The sequence below is a fragment of the Aspergillus eucalypticola genome (assembly GCF_003184535.1).
Source record: "Aspergillus eucalypticola CBS 122712 chromosome Unknown BO83scaffold_8, whole genome shotgun sequence".
NCBI lineage: Eukaryota > Fungi > Ascomycota > Eurotiomycetes > Eurotiales > Aspergillaceae > Aspergillus > Aspergillus eucalypticola.
Genome location: NW_020290282.1, coordinates 506,022 through 530,519, shown reverse-complemented (window position 1 = coordinate 530,519; position 24,498 = coordinate 506,022). Strand labels below are relative to the sequence as shown.

At 51.1% G+C, this 24,498-nt stretch overlaps 12 protein-coding genes across 12 annotated transcripts; 7 read left to right on the top strand and 5 right to left on the bottom strand.

Moving 5' to 3' along the window:
• The first annotated feature begins 6,366 nt into the window (after positions 1-6,366).
• Positions 6,367-8,371, top strand: BO83DRAFT_357911 (choline transporter). Its single transcript, XM_025529276.1, has 4 exons — positions 6,367-6,701; positions 6,800-6,846; positions 6,904-6,983; positions 7,034-8,371. The coding sequence occupies exons 1-4, from the start codon at positions 6,498-6,500 to the stop codon at positions 8,284-8,286; spliced, it is 1,584 nt and encodes a 527-aa protein (XP_025389676.1). The 5' UTR covers positions 6,367-6,497; the 3' UTR covers positions 8,287-8,371.
• Positions 8,372-8,549: 178 nt separating this feature from the next.
• BO83DRAFT_357908 (calcium/calmodulin dependent protein kinase) lies at positions 8,550-9,897 on the bottom strand. Its single transcript, XM_025529275.1, has 4 exons — positions 9,609-9,897; positions 9,284-9,555; positions 9,019-9,236; positions 8,550-8,969 (listed from the first exon to the last, which is right to left on the bottom strand). The coding sequence occupies exons 1-4, from the start codon at positions 9,848-9,850 to the stop codon at positions 8,625-8,627; spliced, it is 1,077 nt and encodes a 358-aa protein (XP_025389675.1). The 5' UTR covers positions 9,851-9,897; the 3' UTR covers positions 8,550-8,624.
• Positions 9,898-10,140: 243 nt separating this feature from the next.
• On the bottom strand, positions 10,141-11,340 carry BO83DRAFT_377153 (2-hydroxyacid dehydrogenase). Its single transcript, XM_025530915.1, has one exon. It carries the CDS (start codon positions 11,233-11,235, stop codon positions 10,186-10,188), a length of 1,050 nt encoding a protein of 349 aa, XP_025389674.1. The 5' UTR covers positions 11,236-11,340; the 3' UTR covers positions 10,141-10,185.
• A 1,031-nt stretch (positions 11,341-12,371) lies between these two features.
• BO83DRAFT_377151 (fatty acid desaturase) lies at positions 12,372-13,977 on the top strand. Its single transcript, XM_025530914.1, has 3 exons — positions 12,372-12,601; positions 12,682-13,535; positions 13,585-13,977. Exons 1-3 carry the CDS (start codon positions 12,496-12,498, stop codon positions 13,894-13,896), a joined length of 1,272 nt encoding a protein of 423 aa, XP_025389673.1. The 5' UTR covers positions 12,372-12,495; the 3' UTR covers positions 13,897-13,977.
• Positions 13,978-14,258: 281 nt separating this feature from the next.
• On the bottom strand, positions 14,259-15,521 carry BO83DRAFT_287649 (glycosyltransferase family 4 protein; the record flags this gene model as incomplete). The annotated part of the gene is made up of 1 exon (XM_025527107.1): positions 14,259-15,521. A coding segment is annotated over one exon (1,263 nt), but the record flags the coding sequence as incomplete, so codon positions are not given.
• A 332-nt stretch (positions 15,522-15,853) lies between these two features.
• Positions 15,854-16,276, top strand: BO83DRAFT_236487 (uncharacterized protein). Its single transcript, XM_025526937.1, has one exon. It carries the CDS (start codon positions 15,899-15,901, stop codon positions 16,121-16,123), a length of 225 nt encoding a protein of 74 aa, XP_025389671.1. The 5' UTR covers positions 15,854-15,898; the 3' UTR covers positions 16,124-16,276.
• Positions 16,277-16,428: 152 nt separating this feature from the next.
• On the top strand, positions 16,429-18,382 carry ugd1 (UDP-glucose dehydrogenase; the record flags this gene model as incomplete). The annotated part of the gene is made up of 3 exons (XM_025535217.1): positions 16,429-16,681; positions 16,741-17,177; positions 17,231-18,382. 3 exons carry the CDS (start codon positions 16,429-16,431, stop codon positions 18,380-18,382), a joined length of 1,842 nt encoding a protein of 613 aa, XP_025389670.1.
• Positions 18,383-18,433: 51 nt separating this feature from the next.
• Positions 18,434-19,793, bottom strand: BO83DRAFT_377149 (glutathione S-transferase). The gene is made up of 3 exons (XM_025530913.1): positions 19,458-19,793; positions 18,983-19,383; positions 18,434-18,870 (listed from the first exon to the last, which is right to left on the bottom strand). Exons 1-3 carry the CDS (start codon positions 19,496-19,498, stop codon positions 18,518-18,520), a joined length of 795 nt encoding a protein of 264 aa, XP_025389669.1. The 5' UTR covers positions 19,499-19,793; the 3' UTR covers positions 18,434-18,517.
• Positions 19,794-20,027: 234 nt separating this feature from the next.
• Positions 20,028-20,680, top strand: BO83DRAFT_377148 (NADH:ubiquinone oxidoreductase 6.6kD subunit). Its single transcript, XM_025530912.1, has 4 exons — positions 20,028-20,094; positions 20,150-20,185; positions 20,321-20,436; positions 20,494-20,680. The coding sequence occupies exons 1-4, from the start codon at positions 20,076-20,078 to the stop codon at positions 20,545-20,547; spliced, it is 225 nt and encodes a 74-aa protein (XP_025389668.1). The 5' UTR covers positions 20,028-20,075; the 3' UTR covers positions 20,548-20,680.
• A 160-nt stretch (positions 20,681-20,840) lies between these two features.
• BO83DRAFT_462493 (SAP18 family protein) lies at positions 20,841-21,964 on the bottom strand. Its single transcript, XM_025537294.1, has 2 exons — positions 20,903-21,964; positions 20,841-20,866 (listed from the first exon to the last, which is right to left on the bottom strand). Exon 1 carries the CDS (start codon positions 21,689-21,691, stop codon positions 20,969-20,971), a length of 723 nt encoding a protein of 240 aa, XP_025389667.1. The 5' UTR covers positions 21,692-21,964; the 3' UTR covers positions 20,841-20,866; positions 20,903-20,968.
• Positions 21,965-21,973: 9 nt separating this feature from the next.
• BO83DRAFT_436179 (mRNA splicing protein PRP18) lies at positions 21,974-23,254 on the top strand. The gene is made up of 2 exons (XM_025535938.1): positions 21,974-22,925; positions 22,979-23,254. Exons 1-2 carry the CDS (start codon positions 22,027-22,029, stop codon positions 23,169-23,171), a joined length of 1,092 nt encoding a protein of 363 aa, XP_025389666.1. The 5' UTR covers positions 21,974-22,026; the 3' UTR covers positions 23,172-23,254.
• Positions 23,255-23,646: 392 nt separating this feature from the next.
• Positions 23,647-24,270, top strand: BO83DRAFT_462487 (uncharacterized protein; the record flags this gene model as incomplete). Its single annotated transcript, XM_025537293.1, has 2 exons — positions 23,647-23,887; positions 23,955-24,270. A coding segment is annotated over exon 2 (297 nt), but the record flags the coding sequence as incomplete, so codon positions are not given.
• Positions 24,271-24,498: the final 228 nt, after the last annotated feature.

The following is a 24,498-nucleotide window of genomic DNA, read 5'->3' as shown; positions in this document are numbered from 1 at the left end:
GATTGTACACAATTCAAACCTACCCAACCCCCCTCCTCACCACACACCATACACCAATTGCATAGTAACCATCCTGACGGACAAAGTACCAAAGCCAAATCTAGCCCCCAAACAACAACCTGCTATTTATCAGTTGAAATCAATATGCTGATCACTGCACCCAGAGCCTCAAACTTCCCTTCCGTGCTCCCCCCAAGCGAAGTAAAAAAAACCTAAAGCTATACGAATAAGGCTGGCTATCAAAACCTACTTTGTCCTGCCCAATCTACTACCCATCATCTCGGGAAGTCAAAAAAGTACGAAGGTGTGTGCTTTGATGATGGCGCACGGTTGCTTGTGGTATCTGTGCTGAAGCTTCTGGCTCGGTGGTGAGGTAATAGGTAGATAGCTAGCTAGCTAGCTGGCGAAGGATGGGATTGAAGGAGCGAGGAAGGAAGGTTTTGGGCTGCAGTGGTGGTAAGTTGGGAAGGATTTGCTAGTGACTAGGATCATGGTGTGGATATGATATTGTCCTTGGGGATTTGTGGGAGATAAGAAGTGAAGTACTACAAGTCTTTGTATGATTTGGATGGTCTGAGACTGGATATGTATTTACTGGAATTCGTGTTTGAGTATAGAAATGCTAAAGGGTAATATTATAGGTACTCCTATCTTTCTAATACCAGTGCTAGATGGACATATTCAGTAATTCTAGACACCGTCAATACTGCCTGTATACCTACAAAACAAATAAACATCTCTTGGTTCAATGCAAGATACCATCACATGCTATTGTTTAAACGAAGGTTAAGAATAAGACCAACTCATCAGCACATCCCTGTCTCTCTCTGGAATATACTCTCTTAGTTACCCCGCCACGAATGCCACCAGAGCCCCGCTACTCCGATGATGGCGACAGTATCGCCGCCTTCGGACATGACAGTGATTCATTGACAGAAGACATACAGTAAATTCCCGCAACCGAGGAGGCGGGATCTAGATCGAGATCGAGCTGGATGTGTCGGCGGCACATGAGGGTAGATAGATATCTAGGCGAGCTCCTATTCTTTGCCATAAATTATCATATTGGATTTGTCAAGCATCGACTATTTTGGAATTGACGCGGAAGCACTAGTCCGAGTTGGTTTCCTCAGGCGTTGGGTCTGTCTCGTGACCGGCATGGATTAGTGTTGTTACTTGTTGCTGTGGCGGTGGCTACTAACCATCTACAATCTACATAGTATCCATCCATTCGATTTAGTTCCTCTCAGCTGGGGGCAAATGGCAGAATGGCGTGCTTTGTTCTGCAGGTGACCGGCAGGTGACCGGTGAATACTAAATTCACTAACTAACAGAGGGTCTACAGTCCACATAGGTGATAGTCTAGACAAGGCTGTCCTGCTCTACGGCTGCTTGTTGATGCCCAAAGCGTCAATGGCGGGGTGATTACCAGTTACCCCTCACTCAACTTTTCTTTGATTCTCACCGCAGCCCCTCTTCCATCTATGATAGGCACTCGCCAGCCGCGTCTGGCCGCCATTAGCGCTGCCTCAAGTGACATCACTACGGTGTTCCTCTTTTTGAGATACAGATGGATACATTGCACTTGAGTTGAGCGCTCATGCACCTACCGGCCGCACGGTGAGTTGTTCTGTCTTCAATGCTGATGATCTAGTGCGGTGGAGTACCTATCGGCCGAGTACATACACACATCCTGGAATCTCCTCTGCTGCATACCTGGTATCTGGAGATAAGATCGAAAGAACCCCGCAGTCTGCCATTGTCCACATCTGCTGACTGACTGACTGACATTCATCCTCGTCAATGGGGTCAAGCATGGATCCCTCAGCCACAAAGGCCAACGACCGGACCGAGCAGGGTCAGCCTGGCAAAGAAGCACCGCTGCGCTCGGAAGATTGCCAACTAGGGTCTCTGCAGCCATACTGAGTCACGCGTGAACTCCCGCCCCCCCTCTTTGTTCCGATCTCTGTCGATACGAAGTGTACATAGTCGACTTTCCGACTCTGGCCGGGCCTTGTCTACAAGCTAGAACTGCACGCATCCGGACGCGCGGGCAGACGGACACGTGTCGGCCGTCCAGTATGCAATCCGTGCGTCATCTGAGGGCGGCCATGGGCTCGGGACCAAGGCAGAAAACATACCGGCATCCAGCCAGGTCAGGTTCAATGAGCATTGACTTGTTCCGTCCAAGAATGATGTCTTACATCCAGCTGTCACCGCTATAAGCTTCAAGGCCCGCTGCCAGTTGATGGGTGTGTATATACCCCGCATCCTGCAGCTAGCCTGCTCCGGGCCTGCCCGGACTCATGCTGCTCATCTGCCTGGGATATTACTCGTCCAATAGTGCCAGCCAGGTAGTTTACACATCCGGCTGTCTCTAGCTTTTGACACGTGTGAACCCGGGGATATCGCGGGTATGTCTTCTCTGATAACCTGCGACAAGTCATGTAGAGTGTGCAAGAGGTCATAGTCCATGCCAGGACGCATGGCGTGCGGGTGATGACCATAGCTGTTATTCATCGGGACGTGCACGATGTTGGGTGTCGTAGGCCATCATGGATATCAGATGCCGATGACGCCGCTGTGTTCGGCCCAAATGTGGTAATTTGTAGGATACAGTCCTTCAGATAGCTTCCAGGCATGGCATCGTCGCCGTTCACATGACAGTAGGATTGACAGAACGGCCGCCATGGCACACAGTCTCGACTGGCCCATTGTAGTACCCATTGCAAAGAATTCATTCACATGTTATTCCGCTTGACTTGGGCTTGGACGTCTTCACTTGCCCACCTCAGATCGCTACAACCCCTGACTTAATAGTTCTGTTTCTTTGTCAGGCCATCGCATATGCAAAATGGCGCTGAGATATGTCCAGCAAGACATGTGTCAATCACTCTGGATGTACGCGCTAACTATCCGCAGTGTTTGTAGTGAGTAGCAAGAGCGCAAGTCTATCATATCATGATAATGCAAGATATGCATGCTTACTGCCTCTATCTCAACTCACATCAACCCAGTTCAAAACAGACTTGTGTATCGTCAACCCAACCACTAAAGCTACTAGATAATACCATCCATCTACGATCCGTGGAACAGCACCAGTCGAAGAATCATCAACCATATCCCATATCACCCAATCTGGCGCGAGTTGCACCCGCCTAGTCTCCTCACATGAAGCAGACAGTCTGCCGGTCTTTCGAAAGACAAACTGAAATTTGTCCACACTGGGTTGAATAATAACTGACACTCTAGAAAATGGACATGAGTACCCTACATGAACACAGACACCAAAGCCATTTGTTGAACATAGCTTAGATGAACAAGAGCACTATCCATGAGCAAGCCCAGCGACAAAGACATGCGTATCATATCTAACCCATTCTAGTATGCGCACCCTGGAAACGTGTCTGCGATTACGATGAGATTATATCTCCCGCAACATTCTTGAGTCTAGCTTCATCTATATACAAGTACTACGGGATGGTAACGCGACAATGGCTCGAAGTTGTATCCCTAAGTGAGCGAAATGGTCGCATCAATACGCCTGCGATTGCGGATTATGTCCATATTATCGTAGAGTTGAACACATATTCAGCCGAATGTGATATCGAGTGCTGTTAAGTTTTTGGGTATGTTTGAAGAGCATGATACATACAGAAAGATGCTGTAGGCACCGCCAGTACATATTTATTTTCCCAGAGTTAGGAAACGCCTGATCTCAATGGCATACTCAGAAGACCAGCGCTGACCAGAGATACAACTGCGATGCTATCCAAAGCTTCCCACAGTCTGTCTCACTGTCTATGGAGCTACCCCAGCCCGGGGGGCCAAAGCAAAAGAGTACATTCGTCAGGTATGTGCAGTTTCGGCGTGAAAGGACTGGCATAGTGAAGAATGATTCCACTGACAGTGCCTTCCTCTTTATCACACATGTAAGAAAGTTTTTGGATAGACTACCTTTTTGTATGTTGCTGATATTCTTGCAGGTGAATACTATGCTAGAACTTATACATCTAAGTAGATCAAAACAGATATATACCGTTTTGAGGACATGGTGCAGAAAATTGAGATGTGTCCCTACTATGATAAGTGTTGAATACTGGTAGTATGTCTGTCATTGACGGCTTCTATCGACTAGCCTTCAAACCTCAGTGTCCTTTCCTTTCTGAGACAGGCCACGGAATCATAAGTGCTGGTAAGCTAGGCACAGGTTAGGGTTCAATGAGAGCTAGTATGAAACTAGCACACCATACCAGGGACTAAGATGGAGGCAGGCGTTCATCTGTGGGATCAAGTCTAGTGCCCCTGGGCTGAAATATCTTCTGACCCCCTGCTCATCCTTTACCCGATGTCAAAGACAGCCAGTGGTTCATGCCGTGAGCAAAATAGCATCCCTACACCATTTGAAACCACCACCTAACCGAAACAACCTCTCTAGCTGCCGACAGCTAGTCCAATTCCACGATCGCAAAACCAATGCCCAGTTTACAAGCCTTATTTCCTCCTCCCTGCAGCCCTGTGCTCTAGACCCAACCCTCGCTAACCAACATCCGACCATCCGACCATTTGAAAACCAAACACAAAAATCGACGAGGTCCAGAATCCAAAGCAATGAATTAAACTTCAACCAGTCTCAATCGTAGCGTGTCGGAGCGCACTCAATCCCCACCGCGGAGGATATTTGAACTCCACTAGCGCAGCGTCCGTCTTACGCAGCGTTTTAGCACGTTTAAAGAATCTAAATCAATGAGGCAGGACGAATTACGTTCCTTCAGTTTCAGGGTTGCCTGGCTGGGAGTGGAGTCACTTTTCCTTAACTCCATGCGTGGTTTTAAAACTAGTTCAGTAGTTAGTTATCGCGGATGATGGCCGATTGCGGTGACAAATTGGTTTGGCTAAGCGGATATACTACTTGCCCCGGGATGATCTGTGCTCAGGGGTTCGGTCCGGGCGGCCCTCGGTTGCTTAGCTTGCTGGTGGTCCACGGATATAAAATTGCTTTGCGTATGTGATGTTGGTGAGTGGTGAGTGAGGGTGTGAGGGTCGTGATACAGGTTGATGGGTTTAGGAGTGTTGGTCAAGTAGTGTTGTGTGCTGCTGCTTTGGTTTGTAGGCAGACTCCACGGTTACATGAGATGGGTTGGGCTAGTGGTTAAAACGGACCGGCCTCTTTTGTCAATAGACTAGCCTTATGGTTAGCTTCGTGTCAAGTTGATTAGTTTGCTATGGGATTAATTGGTCTGCTTGGCGAGGAAAGTGGCTGGCTAACATTTTACCGGTAGGGTGTTGAGTTGAGTGCTGAGTGTGTCCCTCGCAGTGCTGGCAGCTGGAAATGCTTCACAACCGCCTAAATCATAGGAGTCTAGCAGACGTTTCTACTAGCTGTAGCCATCAAAAACAGCTAATGGTGACAAGTAGCCCATAGAGTCTTCTGCAGTAGTGTACGTTAAGCCAAATCAAGATGGCGAGATCAGGACACTGCAAGGAACAGAGGCAAGATGGAGGACGACGATTGACAGTTAAAATGACATTCTAAACATGCGGATAGCATTTCCACCAGTAGTGGTGTTTGACAAGGGGTAAGTAGACAGGGTTGATCAGCTCCAGACACTGCACTCAACTTCATAAGCTTTGTTCGCTGTCGCAGATGATGTGGCGAAACCTCCCGCCAGAGTTGTCCGCAAGGGATAACCATGTAGGGCTTGCTGTCCGAATGAGTGTCGAGGCAAGGTATCCATGGCCAGCACAGCTCTCTGTATACTGTAGACTCGTTACACCGATTATGTGCTGTCCATGGAATAGAAGGGTTCATCTTCCAATTCAAACCACAATTCGGTGGGTGGTGCATCAAGACCCAAACAATCGTACTAACACAATGACAATAGAACCAGAGGTAGCAACGTCTTTTTCATAGGATACTGATATCAATCAGCCGGTATGCAGGGACAATAGATCGATCGCATCTGATCTCGTGCCTGATCGATAAGCTCATCATCAGATTGAGACTTATAATCTCGGATTCCTTCCTCTCCGTCTCCTGCATTCCGCCCCCCGGAACCATGTCGATCCCTGCCTCCAGGCAAAGTTCATATCCAGACAATTTAAACAACGCATCAATTAAACTTTCATGTCCGACCACTAGCATTGAACTAAACAGGGACTAACAGACCGGACAGACCGGTTCTATCCACAATCCCTTTATCGCGTCCCGTCGTTGGCAACCGGTGCCTCTTGGCCTCCGATCGCGCATGCATTAGCGACAGGCTGTTCTTCCCCCTCGTCGTACGATCAGTCATGCAGGAAAACTGTGTTCATTTAAATGGCAATTTAGGTTCTGAGTCCTGCATATTAATCGTGCTTTAGCTCGGAAAATTTTCTTCTGCTGCTGCTGCTGCTGCTCCTGGCCGTTCTTCAAACATAATCTGTTCCTGCTCATCTCTCCATCCCTGTCAATTTCTATGTCTGTGTGCTGAAGAAGACTGGAATCGACGAGCACGATGGAGTTCGAGCACGAGCCCAAGCAGCCGGTTGATCCTGTGGTGGCCACCGATGTACAACATTCCGACGGTCCATCCACCGTGGATGTGCCGATCAACGCTTCTGGCCACAAGCAGGAGCTCGAGCGCAATTTTGGCTTCATTAACATTTGTGGTTTGGCTTTGACTAGTGGAAACACCTGGATTGCATTGGGTGGGAGTATCGTGAGTGACTTCTTTCAATGTTTTTGCTCTATAGATGTCGTCATCTGTAGATTTGCTTGTCTCCGACCGTCCGATAACTGATACTTTCTACCATCCAGGTCACGGCTATCTATGATGGAGGTCCGCCCGGTGTGATCTATGAGATGTATGTCCACCACGCCACAGCAATTCTGTATTGACGTCAATACTAATGTTCTCCCAGGATCGCGGCCTCTTTCTTCTACTGGTTCATTGCTGCATCTCTCGCTGAACTTGCCTCGTCCATGCCATCATCCGGTGGAGGTTCGTCTTTCACCACGCATACACTCAGGACCACACACTGACCTCTACAGTCTACCACTGGGCCTCCGTCACAGCAGGAAAATATGGTCGCGTCTGCGGCTGGTTCGCCGGCTGGTGGAACTTCCTCGCCTGGATCTTCGGTGCTGCCTCGACGACGCAGATTCTAGGCACGCAGGTCGTGTCCGCCTACGCCTTGTTCCACCCCGACTACACCATCGAGCGCTGGCACGTCTTCATCGCCTACCTGATCTGCTCCATCCTCTGCTGCTTCCTGGTCGCCTTCGCCAACCGTGCCCTCCCCATGATCGAATCCCTGGGCGGATTCCTCGTCGTCGGTGGCTTCCTCGTCACCGTCATTGTCTGCGCCGTGATGCCCCACGTCAACGGACAGCCCTACGCCACGGACGACTTCGTCTGGCGCGACTGGCTCAACGAAGCCGGATACAGCAGCGACGGCTTCGTCTTCTGCCTGGGAATGCTCAACGGCGCCTTCGCCGTCGGCACCCCCGACGTCATCTCCCACCTGGCGGAAGAAGTCCCCAAACCCGGCAAAAACATCCCCCTCGGCATGCTCGCCCAGTACGTGATGGGCTTCTTCACTGCCTTCCTCTACCTGATCGTCATCTTCTACGGCATCACCGACCTCGACGCCGTCCTCGAAGCCCCCTACCTCTTCCCCCTCACCGAAATCTACCTCCAAATTACCGGCACCCGCGGCGGCTCTCTCGGCCTCATCATCGTCTCCATGCTGCCGCTCTTCGTCGCCATCGTCGGCTGCTACCTCACCTCCAGCCGTGTCCTCTGGACACTGGCCCGCGACCGCGCTACCCCCTTCAGCGGCTACCTAGGCCGAGTCAACCACCGCTTCAAGAACCCCCTCAACTCGGTCCTCGTCTGCGGCTTGATCGCTATCATCCTCGGCTGTATCTACGTCGGTAACTCCACTGCATTCAGCGCCTTCGTCAGCTCCTTCGTCGTCCTGACGACCCTGTCTTACTCCGCTGCTGTTCTCCCGCACCTGCTTCGTGGCCGTCAGGGCATCCCCCGCGGTTGGTTCTGGATGAGTGGGATTACGGGGTATTTGGTGAACACAATCACTTGCCTGTATATGATCGTGTTCATTGTCATCTTCTGCTTCCCATTCTCGATGCCCGTCGATGCGGAAACCATGAACTATACGTGTTTGATCACGGGTGGGTTCACTATCTTCATTGCCCTGTTTTGGTTCGTTCGTCAGGGTAGTTATACTGGGCCTAGGGCTATTGCGTTGGAGAGTAGTGCGCTGGCTAAGGATGCTATTTAATGGGGAGGTTGTATAGTACTGTATATAGGAGGATAAAAGTCTGCTGGGTTTAATAATTTATATTAATATGAAATAATTACACAAGAACGCTATTGGTACATTTGGGGTAATACTATGAGTAATATCATTAAAGAACATGCATGTTTGATGTCTTCTTCACTGTAAAAAAAAAAATATATATATATACTATCCTGGTCTACGATCGGATTACACTTGGTGATAGCGCAAGAGCCAGCAGGAAAGAGACATGAGAGGTATAGATTGATCGTGGGAAATTGATAACATGAGAGGAGATATTCTAGTACATGCCATGGTAATGGAACGAGCATGGACGAGGCTCACACACCGCCAAACCATTTATGCGCCAATGCCTGACGTGCTGTGATTCTCCTTCTTGGATCAAGATTCGTCATGGCGCAGACAAGGCTTTTGAAATCATCGTCGACTCCCTGCCAAAGAGAGAATGGCCTGACCGGGTTGTCCTGATTGAATCCATTCAGGGTTATGTTGAAGACAGAGGCCCAGGGATTGTCACCGAGGTATTCGAGAAAACCATGAAATCCATCTTTGTCGGCGAAGTAGGAGATCTGGCGTTCAATCACGACGGCTAAGCGGTCTATGCCTTCATCTAATTCGTCGTCTCCGACTGCAAATATGACCCGTTTATGTACCACGTAGATTAACTAGTGAAAGTTAACGAACCGAGATTTTGAATAAAGTGGTCATACTTACAACAAGAGCGAACGAGAAGATATCGGATGGTTTATTCACCCGTCCTCTAGCATGGGCTTCGGGACTCCTCCACATCCAGTTGCCTGCTTGCTTACCAAGCATGGATGAGCCAGGGGGGATGTGGACGGCGTCTTCGAGATCGCCAAGTTGGACTTTCTCGATTGTGATACCTCTGTTGGACTGTTTCCAGTTGACGAAGAAGTTGTCCGCTTTGATGTCTACGTAAAATCAGCTACTGTCCGTAAAATCACAGGGTACGATCTACCCGTATGAACAATGTCTCTGTCATGCATTTCTGCAATTCCATGAAGAGCTTCTTTGAGAAGTTTCTTTCTTGTTCCAAGAGACAAGTCCTTCTGAGCCAAGTGGAGAAGATGACCTGTGAAGTATTCGAACACGAACATTGACTTCTCAGGGATGATATCCTGAGCAAGACGAACATGACTGGCATTGTTGTGTAATCTGCTGTTTACGTCTTGAAGGTCTTCGAAATTGACCTCGTGGATATATTTCAATATAAATCTCTGATCACCGGCGCTAATGGACTAGTAAGGGAGTGGTCATGAGAAGTAGTAGTCAAGTCTACTCACGTTGCAAGGAGAACCTGACGTGGCGGGGATGATTCTTCCTGAAGAACCCGTTCAACCTTATAATGATGGCCAGATTGGCCAATATACTCATCAGCGTGGATTGAGGAAGTTGGAATTGTGCTTGCTCTGCGGTGGAGACAACTGCTGACGATCGATCTGTAGCTAGGAAGTCTTGAACTCACGAGAGCCGAGTATGCTCGCGTCTTGAAAGAGTGCACAATTGGAGAACATAATGACAGCATCGAGAGAATGCGACTGACCGGAGTAGTACGTCTGCTTGGCTTAGATCTTTCTGACAGAAGATGTGTGGCTTCGAATGGAAGTCAACATCAGGTGACAGCTGCAAGGGGTGCTCGGGGAGCACGCCACAGTGGCAGGGCTGGGGTTACAACATTGCGCTCAGCTATTAATGTGACCGATGAACACGTCTTGAATCTGGCATATCACTAAAGCTTATGATCGACTAAGATCTGCACAGGATCTAGTTGAATATCTATTTAGGGATCGCGGGCCCAACACAGCCCTTAATATTATCTCAAGAGTCAGGCAGGTATATTGCTACAGATAATCCACACATCTACAACCGAACCGGCTCCTTATCCTCCTCAACACATAAATGTCCCTCTCTAACCAGCGAATTCTTACATGACCGCTTCTTCGCCCAATCCTCCAAATTGTTCAGTGACACCTGGGCAATCTCACTCAGTGCCTCGCGCGTGAAAAACGCCTGATGTCCACACACGAGGACATTGGGAAACGTCATCAGTCGCATCAACGTATCATCATGGATGATCTCCGCTGAATGATCATTATAAAACAGATCCCCTTCTTCTTCATACACATCCAACGCCAACCCACCCAATCTTCCATCCTTCAACGCCTGCACCGCATCTCGTGTATGGATCAGCCCGCCTCGCGAGGTATTCACCACCATTGCCCCCCTCTTCAACTTGGCCAGGCTTTTCGCATTGATCAAATGTCTCGTTCCCTCTGTCAACGGACAATGCAAGCTCACCACATCACTGCGTCCTAGCAATTCATCCATCCCTACATAACTTCCTCCTATCTCCTTCTCAAACTCCTCCCCACCATATGGATCTGCCCCAAGCAACACACAGCCGAACCCCTTCATTATTCTCGCAAATGCCATTCCAATGCGACCCAATCCCACCACGCCCACCGTCTTTCCTGCCAAGGTCTGGCCTAGAAACCCCTCTAGATTGAAGTTGCCTTCGCGAACACGGTTATACGCCCGGTGTGTCTTGCGGTTCAAGGTTTGAATCAGCGCCACGGCGAACTCGGCCACGGCTTCGGGGGAGTAGCTGGGGACATTGGCGACGAAGAAGCCGAGGGCTTCGGCGACGGGGAGGTCGATGTTATTGAACCCAGCACAACGGAGGAGAATGGCACGGACACCATAGGAGTGTAGAGCATGCAGGACAGTAGCGTCGAGGGTGTCGTTTACGAAGACACAGACAGCATCACTGGAGCGCGCGAGAGAGACGGTGGAGGCGGTTAGAGCGAAGGGATGGGCGGTGATGGTGGTTAGATCTGGGTGAAAAGTTTGGAGGGTCTGATTGAAGTAGTGGGTGTCGTATGATTTGGCGGAGAAGAGAGTGAGTTTCATTGTGCTGGCTGGTTGATTGTTTAGATGTACGGTAGATTGCGTGAAATAAGTGCTGGTAAGTAGGTTTTAAGAAGAATTGGATGAAAGGCTGGCGGGGTTACACATGGGAGGGGTAATGACGTATCCTATATTGACAGTTGAGTTTATTGGAGTTTATTTGGGTTTACATGGTGTAATGCTGTATGGATGGCTGGATGCAGTGAATGGCGTGTTGAGCGCATTTGGTGATGCCGACCGGCTAGATTGGTATGCAGTGGCAGCCCGCAGCTGGTACGTCGCTCTCCATGTATCCGAGAATGAAGCTTATATGGGCTCCCTATCTGGCTATAACATACTTATCATGCAAATGTATACTGATTACGAGCCACGCCTCTATACTCAAAATTTGACGACAACAACTGTTTGTGAGTTGTCCGGAATATTGATGCTGTTGCTAATTATAGATAGGCCACTAGGGTTTCTATCTATGTGATGGGTATAGAGCTTTAATGGGTTGATAAACACATTTAGCTCACCTGCCAATTACGACGTCTATCTACTATATTACACGACTCAATTGCAGCATCTGGATACCTACTACATTGCCTTGACCCCAGTGGATCGACACGGGGGAGCTAACTGGAGCTACTATTGAAAGACATCTGCCACTTGCTGTTCTCGGAAAAGTGACTCCGCCCCCGCCAACCAAGTGGACATCTCTTGCCCTCATCGGAATGTCACAAGTCTGACTTTAAAACCCTGGGGATCTCGACTGGACGCGAAAATATACATCTTTTGTCACACCTCACGGACGGAAAAAGTCGACATCATGACCTGATCATGAGAGGAACTGATGGAATTGCCCTGGATGCAATGTGCTCGTCATGGATGCTCTTGACCCACCATCTCCACCCATGGTTGCTGTCCCCAGGCACACAGCTGGCAGACACATCACCACCACCACGGACTTTTTTAAGTCCTCCATTAGCGACACGCTAAGTTAGGAGCAAGCTGGGGTATGTATGGATGGTCTGATCGGAATCATCGAGCACGGGCTCAGATCGGATAATATGCCAGGCAGATAGATACTTACTGACCATCGTCTCAGCTCATCCGATGCTGTCAGCCCCACCCCCTTTTTTCTTCTTCGGCGGTCCGTTAAAGCTTGTTCGATTGTCACTCCAACAGGAATTTTTGGGCCAATACCTCCCTTTGCTTTACTGTCTAAACCGTGCCTTGCTTCCCGCCAATTCCAGCAGATTATTCCCTGTTCTGCTGGCCATGGACCCTTCCACCTTTATCGATCCCTATCTGACCCCGCCCGATCGACTGGTCCTCGATAACCTGCTGCTCGATAGCCAATCCACCCCGGACAAGCCCAAATCATGTACATTCTCACCCGCTGTCAACTAACTTCCTTGCCACTGCTCTTCCGGGTTTCATGCTAACTTGCTCCTGCCACTAAAGCCGGTGGGACCCCCGATGTCCCATCAGATACCGACGCCACCGTCAGCCAACTGGAGGCCTTTAATGACCCCCGGCATGCCGACTTTGTCCCGACCATCTTCTTCACCTGGGATTTGCAGGACATCAAGCTGCCTCCGCTGCTAGATGCATGGCTGCTGCAACCGTACATCAGGGCCGCGCGGTCCATTGTCCGGGTGGACACCGACGTGGTCATGCTCACCCATCTCTTGCTCTACTTTACCACTTCTGTGCCTAGTGCTATCTATCTCTTCCGTAACTTCCATTGGCTCCATGGCGTGCTGCATTGGATCATGCAGTCCTACTACGTGGGCACCTATACGTTGATGATGCACCAACACATCCACATGGGCGGCATCCTGAAAAAGCGCAACTGGTGGCTCTTCGATACAATCTTTCCCTACATCACGGACCCCTTGATGGGCCACACCTGGAACTCCTACTTCTACCATCACGTCAAGCATCACCACGTCGAAGGCAACGGTCCAGATGATCTATCTTCAACGATCCGGTACCAGCGCGACAGTCTGGCCGATTTTGCCTGCTACGTCGGCCGCTTCTACCTCTTCATCTGGCTGGAGCTGCCCACCTACTTCCTGCGCAAAGGAAAGACCCTGTTGGGTTTGAAAGCAGCCTTTTGGGAACTCAGCAGCTACTTGATGATGTATCTGCTCTGGAACTATGTCAGCTGGAGAGCGACATTGTTTGTCTTTGTTCTTCCGTTCTTGCAGCTGCGTGTGGGTCTCATGGTGGGAAACTGGGGACAGCATGCGTTTGTCGACGAGACGGATCCCAACAGTGACTTTCGCTCCAGTATCACCTTGATTGATGTAGCGGTATGCTCCAATTATTCCTCAATTTTAACCACATACTCACTATGAATAGAGCAACCGCTTCTGCTACAATGACGGCTACCACACCTCGCACCACCTGAACCCGCGCCGTCACTGGCGCGACCACCCCCTCGCCTTCCTGCGGCAAAAGGACCGGTATGCATCCGAGCATGCCCTCGTATTCCGCAACATCGACTACATCATGATCACGGTGCGACTGATGCGCAAGGACTACGACCACCTGGCGCGGTGTCTGGTGCCGATGGGCGACCAGATCGGCATGACGCATGCAGAGCTTGCGGCGATGCTGCGTCGCAAGACGCGTCGCTTCAGCGAGGAGGAAATTAAGCGGAAGTTTGCTTGATTGCCTCTTTCCTCTCTTTAGCTGCTTCTGGAAGGCATCCCGATACTGGAAGAGGAGATAGGGTTGTATATACAGACTCACATACTCTAAAAGAAGATGTAATACATAATCTATTGCATACACATACACACACAACCTCCCTACTAAGCAGCAGAAGAATTCCGACCAACCCACCTCCCCAACAGCGGCACCCTCCCCAGCGCCCTGGGCACCATTCTTGACCCATGCACAATCAACGGCACAACAGCCACCATCCACATCACATACACCACCGCAACCGCAATCCCTAACCTCACCCTCTCACAGAACGACACTTTCACCTCCCCAGTTCCCCCCAACAATGCGCTCTCTTCATCCCTTCCCCCATTGGCTTCCAAAGCATCCACCATCCTCCCCACCACCCTCCGATTAATCCTCTCCCAAGTCATATCCTCCGCAAACACCCTCGCCCCTCTCCCCAACCGCCCCCTCAACCTCCCATCCCGCAACACCTCCCCCACAAGCCCACTGAACACGCCCACTTCCCCCTCCGCCACCGGAACCAAATACCCCGTTTCCTGATTCCTCACGATATCCGACGGGCCACCTTGATCCCTCGCGATGACCGGCACCCCGCTCGCCATAGCCTCCAGCACAACCAGCCCGAATGTCTCCGTAACAGAGCAATGCAGGAAGATATCCGCGGAGGCGTAGATCCTCGCTAACTCCACCCCAGTTTTAAACCCGAGGAAGATAACATGTGAAGAGATGTGGTGAAAGAGGGATTGGATGCGTGCTGTCACAGCTGGGTTGGCGTTCCCACCGACTATCACCATCTTAAAGGGTATCTTCGTACTGGAGAGAAGATGGGTAATGGCCTCAGCGAGGAACTCAAATCCCTTCTCTGGCGCGATCCGACAGACTGTAAGGAGGATTGCTTCGCCATTCGGGGCTAACGTATCCCGTAAGGATTGGGATCGACGGGATGGGCTGAAGAGAGCTGTGTCGACTCCCCGTCCCAACCGGTGGGTCTTGTGTATTGGGGTATTGGTGGATCGTAAGTAGGTTAGGACATCGCTGCACGGGTAGAAGATCGTTTGGATGCAGGGCGTGCGGAAGAGATATCCCTCTACGAGGGAGAGGAGCCAGACGGCAAAGGTGGAGAGGGGTCTAGGGAAGATGATGGAGCTGTAAGAGGAGAGGTCTGTTTGGTAGTTTAGGAGCGTTGGTGGAGGGGAGTGGAGTTGGCGGAGTTGGAGGAGGAGTTGGAAGCCTAGACTGGCTGGGCTGGCGATGTAGATTAGGTCCGGGGTGAAGGTTTGGGGGTAGATTGTGGTGGTGAGGTGGAAGGGGTAGACGAGGGTGAGGTCGGGGTTGTAGGGGAGGGGGTAGCCGGGGAGGCGGATTGTTGTTGTTGTTGTTTCTTCTTCGTGGGTTTGATGATGTTGTGGTGGTGGTGGTGGTGGTGAGGTGAACTGTGGTGCCACGACGGCCAGTTCGACGCCATTGCGACGCAGATACTCGATTAATTTGCCGGTTGTGCGACTGACGCCGTTGACTGGGCCTAGAGATTCGGTGGTAAGGAGGATGCGTTTTCCTTTGAGGATGCTGGGGAAGTCTTCAGAAGGAGGAGGAAATGAGGGCATGTTGATGATGTTGATACTATTCATCCAGTATCTCATTGGTGGACTGTACGTCTAGTACACTGTCTATGACTACCAGGAGTGCACGCACGTACTTATGTTCTACAAGAATAGACAATACGGTGTGCACAGAGCAACCCAGACCCAGGAGGACAAAACTAACACCCATAGGTCATCATTCCCCTACACTGAGGATCACTGCAGGTGATGCACAAGAACCGTTCGTGTCGCCGGGCTGGATGCGGGCACGTGGGCTGGCTGAAGAGCATCGCTCGTTAGGGCGGATCACCAGCCAAATTTCATGCCTTCAATGCCTCCTGCATCCCCCCCCAATGGTTGATCCAGTGGCAGTCCATGCTGCCCCCCGCGTGCATCAACCCATGCAGCTCTGTGGCATTGACTCCCTCTTTTGCCTTCATGCTCTGCTGCTCACGTTCCGCTGCAACGGCCATGCGCCCTCCGCGCAAGACCTTATCTCCTCGGTCGCCCGACGATCTCTTGCCTCTACTACGATTGACCCCGGTAATTTTGTTAGGACAGTGGGAAGGTTCAGGGATCTGAATCCTTTGTCTTTTGCTGTTCACATGAGTATTAATACTTCATAGGGCCATTCAGCGTTGCTATTCAAGGCTTCACCATGGCGATTTAAGAAGACGGTGCCGAATGGGAGACTTACCACTTCAAGGATTCAAATCCCTGCAACTCTCCACCGTACCAACAAAATCACCGGGGGTCAACCACTAGGTATCTGGGCTGACGCTTATGCTGCTTGTAGTCCTGTCTCCCTTGTCTTGTTTTGTCTTGCCCCTCCGTCGTCTCGTCAGTTCCTGCACTGACTGGTCAGTGAGGTCTGTTGCCGACGGTTACACAAGAAACACTACAAGTAGCACCAGCAGCAGCGGACAGCACAATGGATCTCGCTTCTTCACCACTGAGCTCTCTCGAATGGAGTCTAGATGACAGTTCAACCTGTCCCACTACCCCCACATCTAGTCCGCTGTTTCGCGCTGCAAAGGTGGACGATGTCTCGTCGCATTCTACCTCGCCTGCGGGAATCACTGACACTCAGAGAGCCCACAACGACGCTGCGACCGCCAGTTCGGCACGCATTCTGGCTAATGACCGTGTGAAGAGCGTCTGCGTGGTGGGTGCAGGATACGTGGGTAAGCTTCTGCTGGCACACTGCCCTTATCTACGAGCCAAACTAAAGCCAGCCCTACAGGCGGACCAACCGCGGCTGTTCTCGCGCTGTACAATCCCTCTGTCGCAGTGGCAGTGCTGGACCGGGATCCTCATCGCATTCAGAGCTGGAAGTCGGCGCATCTTCCGGTACATGAACCCACCCTGTACAATGTGGTGCGCGCAACGCGCGATGGCTCGGACGTGGCTCAGAGTGTTGGTACCGAAGGCTCAGAGTACTCGCGCCGACAGCCCAACTTGTTCTTCACATGCGACTCGACGGCCATTGCAGACGCCGACATGATATTCCTGGCCGTCAACACACCCACCAAGACCTTCGGTCTCGGCGCCGGTAGAGCCACTGACATGACAGCCGTCGACGGCGCCGTGCAGGAGATAGCACGCCACGCAAAGCCAGGAGCCATAATCGTCGAGAAGAGCACCGTGCCATGTGGAACAGCTGAACGGGTGCGACAAACAGTAAGCCTCATCCCCACCCCTTATATAACATAAGAGTAAAGTTGACGGACCAGCTCACCACCCTCCGCCCCAACACCCCCTTCGAAGTCCTCTCCAACCCCGAATTCCTCTCCGAAGGCTCCGCCATCGACAACCTCGTCCACCCGGACCGCGTCCTAATCGGCTCCTCAGGAACAGCCCCCGGCCGGCGCGCCGCCCGCATGCTCGCCCACCTCTACTCCTGGGTCCCTCCGACGCGCATCCTCCAAGTAAACGCCTGGTCATCGGAACTCGCCAAACTCGTCGCCAACGCCATGCTGGCCCAGCGCATCAGCAGCATCAACTCCATCAGCGCGATCTGCGAAAAGACCGGCGCAGACGTCGACCAAGTAGCGCGTGCCATTGGCATGGATGCGCGCATCGGACCACAGTTCCTCAAAGCCGGCGTCGGATTCGGCGGGTCCTGCTTCCGCAAAGACATCGCCAGTCTGACATATCTCGCTGAATCACTAGGATTAGACGAAGTCGCGCATTACTGGCGCCAGGTCAACGCTATGAACGAGTACCAGCGCGTGCGGTTCGCACGGAGAGTCATCGACCGCTTCGACGGGAATCTATCCGGTAGGAAGATCGCCGTGCTGGGGTTCGCATTTAAGAAAGACACCGGGGATACGCGCGAGTCGCCGGTTGTGGATGTTATTAGACTGTTGCTTGAGGAGAGGCCGGCTGAGATTGATATCTTTGATTTGTTCTGTCATGAGGAGGATATATTGCGTGAGTTGGAGGCTGTCTGTGGGAAGGAGGCTGTGGCTGCTAGGGTGAAGGTCCTGTCGGATCCGTATTTGGCCTGTTCGCAGGCTAATGCGGTTTTGGTCATGACGGACTGCGAGCAGTTCAAGAATGGGCGGAAGCGCAGTGCTGCTCGCTCGGACTCGGAGGCGTACGAGAGTCTGGATGAGATGCTGTCGCCGGTGCGCAAGGATGAGGAGTGGACGTTTAACGGGGCTACTTATCGATTGACGCCGGAGGAAGGGTGTGGGAGTGATTGCGCGGCATGTCGGAGCTGGGCACCGCGGTCTGTGGCTGTGGTGAATGAGCCGTTGGAGTGGGCGCGCATTGCGTACAACTTGAAGGATCCGAAGTGGGTGTATGATGGACGGGGATGTTTAGATGGGGCGGAGTTGCAGAAGTTGGGGGTGGAGAGTGAAGCTATTGGGCGGATGTAATCATACTACCATTGAATTTCATTGATAGATAGATCGAACAATTAATTACTACTTAATACTATCATATATACCATTATCCAATCCCAATCCCAATCCCAATCCCATCAAATATCATTAAAATAGAAAAGGGAGAAGTTACAGAGAAGCCTCAAATTTCCCATCCACCTCCTCCACCTTCTTCACAGCCCTAATATACCCCTCCTCCTCCTGCAACCTCTCCGCATACTTCCCCAACAGCGGAAACTTATGCAACTGATCCTGCAACCTCCCCGACATAGCAATGACGGGAAAACTCATCATAATATCCGCGGCCGTCAAGTCTGTCCCGCACAGATACGCACCCCCATTAGGACTACTCCGCAACTGATCCTCCAAGAACTCCAAATGCGACTGGATATTCCTCGCCAGGAAAGCCTTTTCCACCTGGCCCGCCACAAGGCGCGGAAGCGGCTTGACGAAGAAGGGCATGCCGGGGGGGTTTTTTACCGCTGTTACCCACCACCATTAGCATGAGCATTAACATCCTTTCCTGTCCGCAGGACATATCCCATCATATCTCACATGGAGAAAAAAAAGAAAGAAGGAAAGGGGAAAACATACTATCCATAACCAACTGCATCACCAAAAACGGCATAAGACTTCCCTCAGCATAATGCATGAAGTAGCGATAGCGCATCCATTCCTCGGTTTCACCGCCCACTACACCCTCCTGGTTGGGTTTCCATCGAGCAGGGAGAAGAGGTTTCTCTGCTGCGTTGTCGCCGAAGTGGTCGAGCAGGTATTCGATGATAATGCCGGACTCGGCGAGCACGATGGGCTTCTGGTCTGGAGGGGCGTTCGCGGGTTGGATTGTCAACAAAGGAGACTTTCCTAACGGGTGGATCTCTTTTAGTTCGGGTGGTGCGAGCTTGTCGGGACCGCGGTGGTAGATCTTGAGCTCGTAGGTTAGGTGCAGGGCTTCGAGGAGCCAGAGGATGCGGTGGGAGCGGGATTGGGAGAGCCTGTATTTATGAGATTTTTATTGTTAGTGGTTGGGTGTAGGGGGGATAATGGGTTGGAGGAAGGGTATACGGACCAGTAGAGGGTGATTTTGGTGCCTTTGTTGGGGTCGGTCATTTTGAGTGTACTGATTGATTGATTGATTGATTGATTGATGGTATTGGATGGGTGGTGGTCTGGTGAATAGGAGAATGGTGTGTATGTTATCTTATATGTGACAAGCCTAGGTAGGTAGGGATTGAATGTGATTGAGTGCTCATCACATTCAAATTAGAACTTATCATGCGCGAGCGAACCTCGGATGTTCCTCGTGAGGACTGACGCCATGAGTGGGGCGCCCATTTTTGCGATCATAATTGTAGATTGTAGATACCAGAGGACGAGGGATTCCACTTTTCAACATTGTGCAGTGTAGACAAGCAGTGTATATGTGTAACGTATGGGATCGTTGCTGACTGTAGAATGTCATAATACTTATCACTAACGTTATACCTATAGCTAGTAATCATAATAACATTACTGATATCCACTTACCTGCATACCTGCATAATTTCATAGTACAACGATGCTAAGTATATTACTAATTATGCTGCTCATCACATGACCCAACTTCAACATCATCATCACCACCACACCCAATACGCATGTACCCCCAGCTCGCCAGCAATAAACCAGCGCTCCCCAAACCGCAACCATGGCCGGTCCCAGCAAGTGTATGTCATTAACCTCTGCTTCTCCTCAATCCCAATCGCTAACCGCTATCTCCAGCTTTGATCCTTGATCCGGCCCTCCAGAAATACTACGGTCCGTTTGTTCCCGCCAATAAGACTTGACGCATTACATTACTCCCCTCCCTTCAGAAACAACAATTACCTCTCAGAGGGGGCATTGGGAGGAATTACTCTTGGATGGATGATAACTGACAATTGGGTTATGTAGAACTCAACGCCAACCGCTACAAGTACTTCCGGTGGACGCCGCGCCATGCCTGGTTCTCGTTCCTCTATATGGCGCTGATTCCTGGTGCGCTGGGCTATGTCGCTTACAAGACTGATGTGAGTGATCTGAGTTACATTGGGATTTGGTTTGGGCGAAGGCTAATGGTTGTGTAGGGTCTGTACGAGCTGCGTGGAAAGCGCAGGGGCGATACGATTGTCGAGTGGTAGATCGATTCGATCCTCTCATGTGTGGTTGGGCGGGAGAAAAGCGTGATGTGATGTGATGTGATGCGATGGGTCGGGCTGGATGTGTATCTACTACTACTATTATACCGTTATTGAAGATTTCGTTTACTACAGCAGGTTCTTTGCGTTGCTGATGGGCACAGCAGTCAATAATACCGACATTTTACTAGTAGATAGTAGACAAGACATCCCTGTAGCGAATCGGGTATCCTCAACTCCTAACACTCATACATACACATACAGCATCAAAAATCAATCATTCAAGCAGGTAGTTAGTACGGCGCCCACCCCCTTCTCCCTCCTCTCCCTCCACCTCCTCCACCACCACCACCACCACCACCACCCCTCTCCTCCGGAACTCTCTCCCCCCGTCTCCAATCCCCCGGTGGAATCCTCCCTCCTCTCATCCCACCACCGCCACCTCCTCCACGATACCTCTCCCCCTACCAGCATCCCCAGGGAACGCCCTCATCCCCCCACCCATCGCCATCCCCCGACCGGGGTTAACCGGCGGCGCCACAGACCCATCCTCAAGCGGCGGCAGTACCGCACAATCAACATAATCTCCAATAACGAACCTTGCCTCCTGCAACGTCTTATCCGCATCATTGCCTTGAATCCTCAACCTTCCTCCTACTCCAGCACCACTCCCTTTCCTCTGCCCTCCTTCCTCCCCAATCGCATTCTCATCATCATCCCCACCATTCGCAATCGCACTCTCCCTCGGTCCGATAATCACACTTCCCAAATCCTTCGCGAGATATCTGCCCCGCGCGTCGGGCCCCATCGTCGCGGCGCCTTTGGTGTCCGGGTATATGAGGCGGAAGCAGAGGCGCGTACCGACCGGCGGGTCGGGAAGCAGACTAGGTAGCGCGGAGGTCAGGAGGTGGGAGAGTTCGCGGAGAGTGCATGATTGCCAAGTGTAGATTTGGAGGTGGGGAGGGAGTTGTTGTGGTGGTGGGGGACTGCGCGTGCGGATGGCGTTGGGGCCGCTCGTGGGGCCGCTGTAGGAAGAGGAGGGGGCTGATGAGGAGAAGTCGGAGAGATGGTGGTAGTTGTTGAGTCGGTAGAAGAGCTTGAGGTGGAAGGGGGTTGTGGTTTGGCGGTCGATTGGGGGTGGTGTCATTTTGCTGCTCTTCTTTTATTATTTCGTTTGTTTTGGTAGTCACTTTGTTGGTGTGGTCGGTTCCAAGAGATAGAGTGTGCGATTGTAGTTGTGTAGTATAGGATGGTGGTTATTGCATTGAAAGAGAGAATGAACGAAGGTAGAGGATGAAAGCTTGCAGCAAACAAGCTATCCAGGCGCGGGTGTTTCTGCTGGATCTGGACGGCGGAAGTTCCGCCGCGGCAAGTTTGCCGAACACGGGTGTCTCTTTACCTCCGATTTACCCAACTCTATCTATCTATCTAATCGCCACAAGCAGCACTACACCTTCACTGGCATCACACTACAACACCAACATGGACTTCGCATCGTTAATGTCCAAAGAAATCTCCAAAGCAAAACCCAAAGCAGACTCCCAAGACACCTCCAAACCCAAATACACCCGGCGCGGCGACCTCGAAGCCGCCCGCATCGCCGCCTACAATGAAGAACAAGAGCGCCTCGCCCGCGAACGCGAAGAGCGCAACGCCCTGAAACGCAAGCTCGAAGACGAAGAAGCAGAGCGTCGTCGTGAACGGGAAGAGAAGAAGCGCAAACTGGCCGAGGAGTCGCGCAAGAAGCGCGAAGAGGAAGAAGCTGCCCAAGAACGAGAGCGCAGGAAGAGACTCGGGTTGCCGGAGCTGCCGCCTACGGAGTCTGGAGATGATAAAGAGGGTGAGGGTAAAGAAGGTGGCGAGGAGGATATACCGGAGGAGGATCTGTTGAAGAAGTTGCGGGACATGGAAGAGCCGGCGATATTGTTTGGGGAGACGCACAAGGGCCGGCTGAGACGGTATAGGAGGCTGTTGCAGCGGTCGTTGACGCCGCAGCCACAATTGTCGGATGGGCCGATTCCGACGACGTTGGAGCTGGTGCCGGAGGTGGATATGAAGATCCCGGAGACGGCACCGAAGGATCTGGAGGGGAAGAAGTTCTTGTTTCGTCAGCTGGCGTCGTACTTTAATATGGTGCTGCGGGAGTGGGAGTTGGCGTTGGCGAAGCGAGATGCGTCGGTCAAGTTGAGCTTGCAGGGAAAGCAGGCGTATAATGCCATGGTGCAGTCGCGGGAGAATATGAAGCCCTTGTTTCGCAAGTTTGAGAAGGTGGATATCGATGATGGAGTGCTTGAGCATGTGGTTGAGATTGTGTCCAAGGCGCAGCAGCGGCGTTATGTCGATGCTAATGATGCTTATCTGCGGTTGAGTATTGGAAAAGCGTACGTATCTTCTTTCTGTCTTGACGTTTTGTTCTTGGCTAATTCTTTTGCAGAGCTTGGCCTATTGGTGTTACCATGGTTGGTATTCACGAGCGATCCGCACGAGAGAAGCTGCATCAGAGCGATCAGCAGGCGCATATTTTGAGTGACGAGATTACGCGCAAGTACTTGCAGAGCATCAAACGGTGCCTCAGCTTTGCGCAGACGCGGTGGCCTCCGGATGATCAGTTGCAGATCATGGGCTAGCCTGATGTTGATATGTATCTATACCCATAAGACTTGTGTACTTTTCAACATTTATCTCTACATAATCAGTAAACAGTAGCAAAGCCCTTGAGGTAAAGCACTTATTCCAAAGACTTTACTCTTGTATATCACATGTAGCCAGCGCTTAATCTGCATCATTCGGCAGATCTACATCCACCAAGCAATACATCATATAAAGAACAACATCCCAGGCGACTTCCAACACCAGCTCAACATCCAGAACCAACTATCATCCTGTCCGAATACCCGGACATTTTTGATTATGTCCGCGAGAAAGAGGTATTCATCTACCCCCTTTCTAAGGTGTGATTTGCTCCGCTTTAGTCAGACAAAGAGAAAGTTATTCTCCGCGATCCACTAAGTGGATTAGTTGAGATGCATAAGAGGGATATAGTTCATAAATGGTAGATGATCTTGGTTATTGTTGACTGATATGTTGTACTAACAACCCATGAAGACATTAAACCCAAACACATCCTCATCGACTACACAACCCCCCTCCACAGCCGATAACGAACAAAGAGCCATCAATAAAGTCGATCCAAACCTCCGACTTGGAAGATACAGTCATCGTCCCGCCAGGGAAATGGCTGCGCGGACCCCCTCTGCGGAAATGCACTCTGGCGCAGCGCCGAGAGCTGGGGGCGCGATCTCGTCAGAACCAGGCGTTTGATGTGTTCTCCTTTGCCCTGGTTGTATGTTTGGCCTGTGTCTTGTCTCTATTTGTTCCATTGATTGTGGGTCAGCTAATATATCACGCAGATGATTTATGTGACAGCCAATGAAATGGTCCTTCGCGTCCCCTGATGAGCAGTTGAATGCTGCTGACGCATGGGGGTATATTCTTCGTCTTCATTTATCATACTTTGCCGATGTGGACGGGGTGGAGCAATTCCTTGAGCATATAAGGGAGCAAAATCCATTGTTTGATCGTATATTGGAGTTAATCCACACGTTTGGGGCGGAGAATCCGAGACAGCCGGTTGAGTGTTGGGGGTTTCTGGAGCCGGGATTGAGGGATTTGGTGGCTAGGATGACTTATCTTGATCCCAGGGGGAGGATTACGGCAAGGGAGGCGCTGGGGCATCCTTGATTCAAGTGATTATTCTGTGGGAAGGGTTGGGGATGTCGGGAGGTGAAGTGGGTTGTTATGGTTGCTCTGGGAGGATGGATGGGTTAGGTGCTGAGTTGTATATGATCTTTGCTTAGTACTAGAGTTCTGTCGCAGAACTTTGTTAGAATGTGAAGCTTATCTAGTTACATATTTGTGGGATTGATTATGATTGAGGTGGTGGCCAGGGTTGTA

Excerpts from the sequence above, each read along its gene's own strand:
- BO83DRAFT_436179 (XM_025535938.1), top strand. The coding sequence starts at position 22,027 with ATGGACTTCGCATCGTTAATGTCCAAAGAAATCTCCAAAGCAAAACCC. Across the intron at positions 22,926-22,978 it reads CGGTTGAGTATTGGAAAAGC|AGCTTGGCCTATTGGTGTTA; the intron begins GTACGTATCTTC and ends ATTCTTTTGCAG.
- BO83DRAFT_357908 (XM_025529275.1), bottom strand. The coding sequence starts at position 9,850 with ATGCTGTCATTATGTTCTCCAATTGTGCACTCTTTCAAGACGCGAGCA. Across the intron at positions 9,556-9,608 it reads CGTCAGGTTCTCCTTGCAAC|CGCCGGTGATCAGAGATTTA; the intron begins GTGAGTAGACTT and ends CTAGTCCATTAG. Across the intron at positions 8,970-9,018 it reads TCTTCTCGTTCGCTCTTGTT|TTAATCTACGTGGTACATAA; the intron begins GTAAGTATGACC and ends AACTTTCACTAG.
- BO83DRAFT_462493 (XM_025537294.1), bottom strand. The coding sequence starts at position 21,691 with ATGACACCACCCCCAATCGACCGCCAAACCACAACCCCCTTCCACCTC.
- BO83DRAFT_377153 (XM_025530915.1), bottom strand. The coding sequence starts at position 11,235 with ATGAAACTCACTCTCTTCTCCGCCAAATCATACGACACCCACTACTTC.
- BO83DRAFT_377149 (XM_025530913.1), bottom strand. The coding sequence starts at position 19,498 with ATGACCGACCCCAACAAAGGCACCAAAATCACCCTCTACTG. Across the intron at positions 19,384-19,457 it reads ACCAAAATCACCCTCTACTG|GCTCTCCCAATCCCGCTCCC; the intron begins GTCCGTATACCC and ends TCATAAATACAG. Across the intron at positions 18,871-18,982 it reads GATGCAGTTGGTTATGGATA|CGGTAAAAAACCCCCCCGGC; the intron begins GTATGTTTTCCC and ends GGTGGGTAACAG.
- BO83DRAFT_357911 (XM_025529276.1), top strand. The coding sequence starts at position 6,498 with ATGGAGTTCGAGCACGAGCCCAAGCAGCCGGTTGATCCTGTGGTGGCC. Across the intron at positions 6,847-6,903 it reads CCCGGTGTGATCTATGAGAT|GATCGCGGCCTCTTTCTTCT; the intron begins GTATGTCCACCA and ends ATGTTCTCCCAG. Across the intron at positions 6,984-7,033 it reads CATGCCATCATCCGGTGGAG|TCTACCACTGGGCCTCCGTC; the intron begins GTTCGTCTTTCA and ends TGACCTCTACAG.
- BO83DRAFT_377151 (XM_025530914.1), top strand. The coding sequence starts at position 12,496 with ATGGACCCTTCCACCTTTATCGATCCCTATCTGACCCCGCCCGATCGA. Across the intron at positions 12,602-12,681 it reads CCCGGACAAGCCCAAATCAT|CCGGTGGGACCCCCGATGTC; the intron begins GTACATTCTCAC and ends CTGCCACTAAAG. Across the intron at positions 13,536-13,584 it reads TCACCTTGATTGATGTAGCG|AGCAACCGCTTCTGCTACAA; the intron begins GTATGCTCCAAT and ends CACTATGAATAG.
- BO83DRAFT_236487 (XM_025526937.1), top strand. The coding sequence starts at position 15,899 with ATGCAGCTCTGTGGCATTGACTCCCTCTTTTGCCTTCATGCTCTGCTG.
- BO83DRAFT_377148 (XM_025530912.1), top strand. Across the intron at positions 20,186-20,320 it reads GGCCCTCCAGAAATACTACG|AACTCAACGCCAACCGCTAC; the intron begins GTCCGTTTGTTC and ends TGGGTTATGTAG. Across the intron at positions 20,437-20,493 it reads ATGTCGCTTACAAGACTGAT|GGTCTGTACGAGCTGCGTGG; the intron begins GTGAGTGATCTG and ends ATGGTTGTGTAG.